Below are 10,541 nucleotides of genomic sequence, written 5' to 3' on the forward strand. Positions count from 1 at the left end.
TTGTGCTGCACTGTGGTATTTGGTTCTGCTAGGGCAGTATTTTGTGCTGCACTGTGGTATTTGGTTCTGCTAGGGCAGTATTTTGTGCTGCACTGTGGTATTTGGTTCTGCTAGGGCAGTATTTTGTGCTGCACTGTGGTATTTGGTTCTGCTAGGGCAGTATTTTGTGCTGCACTGTGGTATTTGGTTCTGCTGGCGCAGTATATTGTGCTACACTGTGGTATTTGGTTCTGCTGGGGACAGTATGTTGTGTATTACTGTGGCATTTGGTTTTACTGTGGAACCAGATACCAAAGTGCAGCACAATACACTGCCCTCCTACAGTATTGCTGGTTCTACCCATTTGAGTGTACCGCCACCTACTCACGTTGGCCCCAGTCTGTCAGTCTGGGCCCACTTACAACATGGTGCCTCTTTTATTTTTTTTTCCAGTGCCACTTCAAATTCCCAGTCCTCCACTGGTATGTATCAGAGTGTATGTGATACATACCTGGAATGTACCACAATAGGTTTTAATCTTATTCTTCTAGTACTTGCATTTTATTCTGGTGCAGTATAAAGTTGATGCTAATGTACCAGTCTTTCATCCACAGGCACTGGCCATCAAATTGTTTTTCACCCCTGAAGAAGGTGATGATCCTGTAAATAAAGCAAAACAATATTTTTACCAAACCGGTAAGCATTAAATTATTGATTATAGGTATGAAAATAATACTTTATGAAACAAAAGAATTTTAAAAGTAAGACAAAATGCAACGCAGCTAAATATACATTTTCAGACACATTTGTAGTTGTCAGAGCGGCGGCACGGATTTGCCCGACTTCTTCCAGCACTACCTCTTTCTGTCCATATGACGTGCGGCACACTGCCTCCAGCTCCAAAATGCCACTGTTTGTGTGCCCTAATCTTTCCCAGCCAATGACTGGTCACACAGGGGTATTTTCCTGTGGGAAGGTGCCTGAGCAATAGATTCCAGTTTGCCAGTTCCTGCCATGGTGTGCTGATTTATTAGTACACCAAGGATGCATTCCATTGTGATTCTGAACAAAATTGTTCAGTTAACACATATTACTTTGTGATGCATCCGGTAATGTGAATTTATACGTTAACGAGTGTTAATTCAGAGTGCCAGAGTGTCCAATTAATACCCACATCCAGTACTCAATTGCACTATTCAGAACATAATCATTACCCCATTTATACCTAAGTACAGAGTTTAATATTGCCATTCAGTACTTAAAAACCTTTCACAGAGTGGTTATTTAATACCGTTATTAAACACACAATCCTGTTATACAGTTAGCATTTAATGGGGGGCTTCCCAGTCCTCCCCGCTACATATGTCATCCTCCTGGCTGCAGTGGTGACATTCCATGCACACAGGTCACTGCTGCAACCAATCTGGGGCCTCAGCAGTGACGACAAAAATAACCCATACATTTGGTTTTGTTGTAATCATCCCAACCTATAGAATAAAGTTGACATATTATCTATACTGAACGGTCCATGGCGGGGAAGAAAAAAATGGCAGAATAAGATTTCTTTTCCATTCTCTCCCCCAAAAAAGTCAAAGTAGATCCTTAAATTATTTTTCTCAAAATGTGGAAAATTGAAAGTATTCTATATCAACAAAAAAGTGATGACACTTGGATACAACAATCAAAAAAAAAATCACTTGGGCCAAAGTGAAACATGCTCCATGTGACGGACGCGTTTCCCAGACCAAATACTGTCCCTCTGACCCAAACTGACAGTATAATAATGATGTATTATGCCGTGAGTTCCTACCTGGTCACAGTTCTACTGTTCTCCACAGTAGTCCCAAGTTCGGGTATATGCTAATATTAAAGAAAATGTATCACAAAAAATTTGATCTGCAAATTATAACCAGATAATAACACATATGCTTTTTTTTCTAATCTGTTTTTATTTTTTGATTGTAGATTTATTATTCTGATCATCTGTAGGTCATCTTCTCTGAGCTGTTTTGAGCATTTAGAAAGCAGTTAAAGAATTAATATATGGCAGCCCCATGGTCCATAGACACAATGGACAGGAGGGGACCCTATTGACTTCTATGGTAGAGTTTTCTAGGCTTACTCTGTGATCTGTATAGAGGTCATTATACAAGGAAAGAATAGATCAGCTTTGACAGTGACCTACTGTATATGGTGGATCCTGGATTATCTGTCATTATAATCCTGCCTATAATGATACCACCTCTGTGTATAGATAAGCAGGGAACTGCAGTAAAGGGATCTGTATAGACCATGGATGCCCAATCTGTGGCCCTCCAGCTGTTGCAAAACTACAACTCCCAGCATGCCCGGACAGCCTACAGCTATCAGCCTACAGGAGGGTATTATGGGAGTTGTAGTTTTACAACATCTTGAGGGCCACAGGTTGAGCACCCCTGATATAGACCAAGAAGTGGTGCCAATTATTAGGCTTAATGGCCAGTGGGAAAACTGCAGGACTTTATGGTTTTTGTGTAAATATAGATGTTGACATGAAAAATTAAAAATAACATCATCAAAAATTCTTTAAAAATATGTTAAACATAAAAACATGGGGGGGGGGGCGTGGCTAACTGCCGACATGAGCGGCCGCATCTGAGCTGAGCTCCGGCTTCCGTATAGAATCCTGAACAATCCTGAGCACTGACACGGTCTATCTACCAACGGAATAGACAAGCGATACCACGAGACCTCACAGAACCTCACCATGGGTCCCAGCAAAGGTCAGGCGGCGGCTGATCGCCTGAAGGAATATGCGCGCCAGGACACCCAACATGGCACTGCAACGACCAGCACGCCCCGCACCCAGCATACTCGTGGCCAGGCGGCCCAGCAGGCGGTCAATGATATAGAAGATACGCCAGAGCTCTCACCGAAGGAGGCGCATGAACAACTCCTGTCAGCGATTCTGGCCTGTCAAACTTCACTCACTACCAAGATTGATGAAGTACGTGTGGATGTAGGCCTACTTAGACAAGACGTCCAGCAGCTCAGGGAGCGGGTGAAGGGTGCGGAGGAAAGGATCTCAGACCTGGAGGATCTCACTCGCCCCATGCCAGCCAAGATTCATGCCCTGGAGGATTCGGTCTCTCTGGAGGCAAAAATGTGACGACTTGGAAAACAGGGCCAGGAGGAATAATGTGCGTATTTTGGGCCTACCGGAACGCTCGGAGGGGTCGGATCCTGCCTCTTTCCTAGAAGCCTGGTTCAGATCTACCTTCCTGGAAGCAGCCTTTTCCATGGCGTACGCAGTGGAGAGGGCCCACAGGGTCCCGGCTCGTCCACCGCCACCTGGAGCTCCACCTAGGCCGCTGTTAGCACGCATGCTGAATTGGAAGGATCGAGACCTCATCCTTAGGGCTCATTCAGACGGCCGTATGCTATCCGCAAAAATACTGAATGCTATCTGTTTTTTTGCGGATCCGCAAAAAAACGGATCTGCAAAAAAACGGATAGCATTCAGTATTTTTGCAGACCCATAGACTTCAATGGGGCCATGTCCTGATTTTCACGGACAAGTATAGGACATGTTTCATTTTTTTTGCGGATCCGCAAAAAAAACGGATAGCATTCAGTATTTTTGCGGACAGCATACGGCCGTCTGAATGAGCCCTTACACAGGCGAGGAGGAAACAGACCATTATGTATGAGAATGCTAAAGTATCTTTGTTTCCTGACTTCTCTGCCGAGCTCCAGAAAAAGCGGGCGACCTTTGTCTCGGTCAAGAGAAGGCTGCGGGACATGAACTTACCTTATTCTATGGCTTACCCTGCTAGGCTAAGGGTGGTGGATGGAGAAAGATCACACTTCTTTACTGACCCCAAGGAAGCAGATGAGTGGGTCGCAAGGAAATCGCGCAGGATGGCGCCATCTTGAGGTGCGGTATGGCGTTGATACCCTTTCTTTTTTTTTCTCCTTGATTGGGGACTCTATCAGCGGGACTCACTGTTAGGCCTCATGCACACGACCGTTGTGTGCACCCGCGGCCGTTGTGCCGTTTTCCGATTTTTTTCGCGGACCCATTGACTTTCAATGGGTCCGTGGAAAAATCGGAAAATGCACAGTTTTGCAGCCGCATCCGTGATCCGTGTTTCCTGGCTGTGAAAAAAATATGACCTGTCCTATTTTTTTCACGGCCAACGGTTCACGGACCCATTCAAGTCAATGGGTCCGTGAAAGAACACGGATGCACACAAGATTGGCATCCGTGTCCGTGATCCGTGGCCGTAGGTTAGTTTTTATACAGACGGATCCGAAGATCCGTCTGCATAAAGCTTTTTCAAAGCTGAGTTTTCACTTCGTGAAAACTCAGAACCGACAGTATATTCTAACACAGAAGCGTTCCCATGGTGATGGGGACGCTTCTAGTTAGAATACACTACAAACTGTGTACAAGACTGCCCCCTGCTGCCTGGCAGCACCCGATCTCTTACAGGGGGCCGTGATCAGCACAATTAACCCCTTCAGGTGCGGCACCTGAAAGGGTTAATTGTACTATCATATCCCCCTGTAAGAGATCAGGGCTGCCAGGCAGCAGGGGGCAGACCCCCCCCTCCCCAGTTTGAATATCATTGATGGCCAGTGCGGCCCCCCCCTCTATTGTAATAATTCGTTGGTGGCACAGTGTGCGCCCCCCCCCCCCGCCTCCCTCTATTGTAATAATTCGTTGGTGGCACAGTGTGCGCCCCCCATCGGCCCCCCTCCCTCTATAGCATTAACAACATTAGTGGCCAGTGTGCGGCCTCCCATCTCCCCCCATCATTGGTGGCAGCGGAGTTCCGATCGGAGTCCCAGTTTAATCGCTGGGGCTCCGATCGGTAACCATGGCAACCAGGACGCTACTACAGTCCTGGTTGCCATGGTTACTTAGCATCCCATCTCCCCCCCCGATCATTGGTGGCAGCGGGTTACTAGCAATAGTACAATAGTAGAAGATTCATACTTACCTGCTGGCTGCTGCGATGTTCGTGTCCGGCCGGGAGCTCCACCTACTGGTAAGTGACAGGTCTATGCGGCGCATTGCTAAATGAACTGTCACTTAGCAGTAGGAGGAGCTCCCGGCCGGACACGAACATCGCAGCTCCCAGGTAAGTATGAATCTTTTACTATTGTACTATTGCTAGTAACCCGCTGCCACCAATGATCGGGGGGGAGAGATGGGAGGCCGCACACTGGCCACCAATGTTGTTAATGCTATAGAGGGAGGGGGGGCCGATGGGGGGCGCACACTGTGCCACCAACGATTTATTACAATAGAGGGAGGAAGGGGGGGGGCGCACACTGTGCCACCAACGAATTATTACAATAGAGGGAGGAAGGGGGGGGGGGGCCGCACTGGCCACCAATGATATTCAAACTGGGGAGGGGGGGGGGGGGGTCTGCCCCCTGCTGCCTGGCAGCCCTGATCTCTTACAGGGGGATATGATAGTACAATTAACCCCTTCAGGTGCGGCACCTGAGGGGTTAATTGTGCTGATCACGGCCCCCTGTAAGAGATCGGGTGCTGCTAGGCAGCAGGGGGCAGTCATGTACACAGTTTGTAGTATATTCTAACTAGAAGCGTCCCCATCACCATGGGAACGCCTCTGTGTTAGAATATACTGTCGGAAATGAGGTTTCACGATCTAACTCATATCCGACAGTATATTCTAACATAGAGGCGTTCCCATGGTGATGGGGACGCTTCAAGTTAAAATATACCATCGGATTGGAGAAAACTCCGATCTGATGGTATAAAAGGGACTCCAGACTTTACATTGAAAGTCAATGGGGACGGATCCGTTTGAAATGGCACCATATTGTGTCAACGTCAAACGGATCCGTCCCCATTGACTTGCATTGTAATTCAGGACGGATCCGTTTGGCTCCGCACGGCCAGGCGGACACCAAAACGACTTTTTTTTCATGCCCGTGGATCCTCCAGAAATCATGGAAGACCCACGGACGAAAAAACGGTCACGGATCACGGACCTACGGACCCCGTTTTTGCGGACCGTGAAAAAAAACGTTCGTGTGCATGAGGCCTTATCTGGGGGAGGAGAATGGCTATCTACATCATCTGGACATGTTCAATTCTGGACTTTGTAGTGCTTGCGACCTCCACCTCCGAAAGGGTTTTGCTGATACGTTGGTATATTATTTGTTATATGTCAGTATGCTATACAATATCATGGGAGCTGCTCAGCTACCTGCATAGTTGAGACACCACCTTGTAATATGCAGGTCTCTGACACTGTTGCCACAGGGAAATCATTTTCCCATTCTGGGCAAAATGCACGCTATTGCACCATTTGTTTATGGCATGTTTTGTTTTGCCTTAAGTTTGTATACTCTGTTTGGGCATTATATGGTACGCCACTTAGTACAGGTAGTTGTGTGAATATGTGGAATGATGTGGTGGGAGGAGTCTATTCGACATTGCAGCAGGAGTGTAGACTCGTGTGGATAAGTGAGGTGCGAATGCTATGGCCGCCTTAGTTTTAATGTCCTGGAATGTGAGGGGACTTGGAGATGCGAGTAAAAGAATGTCTGTTTTTACGCATGTCCGCAGATATACTCCTCACATGCTCAGTTTGCAGGAGACCCATTTGACGTCTGACACTGCTGGTAGACTCAGGAAGCCATGGGTTCAATATGCGTATCACTCGTACGGTACCTCCCATTCCAGGGGTGTATCTCTGCTAATTAATCGCTCTATCAGATGGGAGTTACATACGACTGAGAGCGACCTGGAGGGCAGATATGTTTTTGTCTATGCACACGTGAATGGCACTCCATATGTGATCCTGAGCGTTTACTGTCCCCCTCCTGCTGATTTAACCATTCTACAAAACCATTCTACAAACTGCAACCATATTTGCAGCTCAATACCCACAAGCGAGATTTCTATGTGTGGGGGACATTAATATGGTCATGGACTCGCAGAGGCACCGCTTCTGTGCTCATCCCGCCTCCTCGACTCGCAACCACTCTACATTGCTGGGGGCTTGGACTGGTGAGGTGGGATGGCTAGATTTTTGGAGGGAGAAACATCCAGATGCAATAGAGTACTCTTGCTTTACTCCTTCCCACGGAGCTCTATCTAGGATAGACTACATATTTGGATCCTCTGATGCCTACTTGGACCTGTCCACTATTCTCTATGGCCCTCAAAGTGTCTCTGATCATGCGCCTTTGATTGCACAATTTAATGTTACTCAGGGGTTGAACCCTTGTTTGAAAACGAGGATTCATCCATTTTGGCTTACCTTACTGAAGGAGCAGGATAGGATCCCAGATCAATTACAGGTTTTCCTTGAAGTACATGACGCTGATACGAATGCCCTCCTCCTTTGGGAAACACTAAAGGCATATCTAAGGGGGTGTCTTAAGTCATCGATTTCTTATATTAAGAGGGACACCAGGAGAAAGGAGGACTCCCTTAATTCTAGTGTTAGGGAAGCTGAAGCTAGGTTCCTGGCAGACCCATCGGAGACACATAGGCAGGACTGGTTGTTGGAAGGTAGGATGTATTTAGTCCACTTGCATGAAAAAAGTGACCGCAAACTATTCTTCTATAAACAGCAGGCCTTTGAGATGGGTGACAAGGCAGAGAGACTACTAGCTCATATAGTACATAGAAATACCTCTGCTCCGCCGGTTCTACGTATCCGGGACATGGAAGGGGAGGTCAAAGAATCTGTCCCGGATATAGTAGCATGTTTTGCTGACTTCTATCGAGAGTTATATCAAACACGAGTGTCATACTCAGAGATTGAACTTGAGAATTACTTAGATGGAATATCTTGCCCATCACTCTCATTGGAGGACAGCAACCTAATGGAGGAAGATATTACTCTGGAAGAGATACAAAATTGCCGGACTGTCAAACGGGAAGTCCCCGGGCCCCGACGGGTTGCCACTGGAGGTATACTCCAAGTATGTTGACGCTCTTGGGCCCCAATTGAGAGAGATGTTTAGGGAAGCGTGGCGTCTCGGTAGGCTTCCAGACTCCCTATATGAAGCATCCATAGTAGTGATTCTTAAACCTGACAAGGACCCGTTGGATTGTTCCTCCTATCGGCCAATATCTTTGCTAAACCTGGATTACAAAATCCTTACGAAGGTTTTGGCCAATAGGTTAAACAAAATAGTGTCTAGCATAATCCATTGCGATCAGACTGGGTTTATACCGGGAAGATCAACTTCCAGTAACATCCGCAGAGCACAAATCATAGCCCAAATTGGGACCTGTCAAGGTAGGCAGTGGGCGATGGCCTCATTAGATACGGCCAAAGCCTTCGATTCGCTAGAGTGGCCATACCTGCTGAGAGTGTTGGGGAGATTTGGCTTTGGTCCTAGATTCCTACAATGGATCCGGGTACTATACAAAAATCCGAAGGCTAATATCTCGATTAACGGTACTGCCTCCTCCTACTTCCCTTTGCAGAGAGGTACGAGGCAGGGTTGTCCTCTCTCTCCCCTTTTGTTTGCAATTGCCATAGAGCATCTAGCTCTGCGCATTCGCCACGACTCAATATTCAGAGGAGTTGGATTGGGGGGGAGAGAGGACAGAGTAGGCCTATATGCAGACGACCTCATATTGTATATGAGTGATGTGGATACTTCCTTATCACAGGCGATCACGATCATAGAGCAATTTAGCCATTTTTCAGGACTGCACATTAACTGGGCTAAGTCTGCCTTGATGCCGCTGTGGCGATCTGATTGGCCCGAAGTCTATCATACCCTTAGAGTAGTGGACCACTTTAAATACCTGGGGATAGTCATTACCAGAGTACCGGGAGACTCTTACTCCAGAAACGTTGCCCCTCTAGAAGCCTTATTCACTGAGAAGTTCAAGGTATGGAAGACCCTCCCTCTGTCTGTCATGGGCAGGATCAATCTAATCAAAATGGTCCTACTGCCTAAAGGATTATATATACTGGAACATGCTTGCACCCCAATACCACGGAATCTCTTGGACCGCCTACACTCCTTAATGATTCAATTCATTTGGGGTAGGGCCAGACACAAACTCGCTATGAATACATTGCAGAGATCCAGAGTGCAGGGGGGGGCGTCGCTACCAAATTTCCATTTGTACTTTTTGGCAGGACAAATAAGATTCTTAGCTAGCTGGGTTAATGGTGAGCCCCTGCAGAATATGGAATATTATTTGCAACAGCACCTGGGTTTATCTAACTTGTGGCCTGTACTGGAGAGGGTAGGTTCCTTGTCGAGACATATGCTACCGGTGCATAGGCTGGCACAGCAGGTTTGGAGGGACGCTAAACTGAGACAATATCAGGATTGGGCCGACACCATACCTTTATGGGATAACCCTTTATTCCCCCATTTGCAAGGGATAGAAGGAACACATACATGGGCAACGTCCGGGATTGTGGTCTTGCGGGATTTATATAGCGAAGGTGTCCTACGCTCCTTCTCTCAAATTCAAGAACGATTTGGAATAGTACGTACCCAATTCTTTAAATATCTACAGATTAGACACGCCTTTCAGGAACAGTTTGGAGATGGAAATAAGGCCATCTCTTCTTATCCCCTTATTGGAGTTATCAAATCGCAAGGACCCCGAGGCATAGTGTCTGTGCTATATACTCATCTCTTGGATAATCACATGTCAGCACAACCCATATTAGCTGAGGCCAGATGGAGAGGGAACATTCCGCATCTCTCAGCGGAGGATTGGACAGAGGCGTTAGAAGCAGTCACTAAGGTATCTCCTTCGATTAACAATAGATTGATCCAGTTATTTATGCTGCATCGCAGCTATCTAACCCCCACTAGGTTACACAGGATGGGAAGGATTCCCCAATCCAATTGCTTAAGATGTGCACATAATAATGCAGACTTCTGGCATATGATGTGGGAGTGTGAGTACATCAAGTCATACTGGCAAACGGTACTGGGGGTACTCTCATCACTGGGCTTAGGTCCTATCCCACTTTGCCCCAAGGTATGTCTCCTAGGGATCCTGGATGATGATAGCTGGACCCACTATAATAAGATATTTTTAAGCGAATCTCTATTTTTAGCCCGCAAAGTTATTGCTCTTAAATGGATGGCGGATGATTTACCGACTCTGGGGATATGGAAGAGGCTGGTTAATCAAGTGATCCCTTTTGAGAAGGTGTTATATGTCAACAGAAAGTGCCCTGATAAATTCCAGAAGGTGTGGGGTCTATGGTGTGAGTCACATTTAACGACTTCGGAGAGGTCAGCGGTTTCTTTAGGCCCTTGATAGGACTAACACATTCCGAGTCTTGTGCTCCACCTTGTATAACTCAGTTTATTGTATCATTAATGTATACGCAATGGAAAAGCTGTCTCTTCTCTCCTTCGAATTGTTTATGTATGTACCACCACCACTCAACGTGATCTGACCTGTAATATGTCTTTGTATTTTGCCTGTAAGACTGTACCACGTATATGCCTTGTTACTCTTTTTCAATAAAACGAGTTTAAAAAAAACCCATAAAAACATGATTTAAACAATAGGTTATTTTCGCGTGTGAGGGCCG

At 46.5% G+C, this 10,541-nt stretch overlaps 1 protein-coding gene across 4 annotated transcripts in view; it reads left to right on the forward strand.

Annotated features, from left to right (window-relative positions):
* PUS7L (pseudouridine synthase 7 like) overlaps nucleotides 1–10,541 on the forward strand; it is a 38,391-nt gene that overhangs the window by 12,270 nt on the left and 15,580 nt on the right. For all 4 annotated transcript variants that reach the window (XM_040410750.1, XM_040410727.1, XM_040410737.1 and 1 more), the window contains one exon: nucleotides 594–675. In XM_040410750.1, coding sequence (XP_040266684.1) covers nucleotides 594–675 — 82 coding nt within the window. The remainder of the gene's footprint in view (nucleotides 1–593; nucleotides 676–10,541) is intronic.

The sequence above is a fragment of the Bufo bufo genome, chromosome 1, assembly GCF_905171765.1.
Source record: "Bufo bufo chromosome 1, aBufBuf1.1, whole genome shotgun sequence".
NCBI lineage: Eukaryota > Metazoa > Chordata > Amphibia > Anura > Bufonidae > Bufo > Bufo bufo.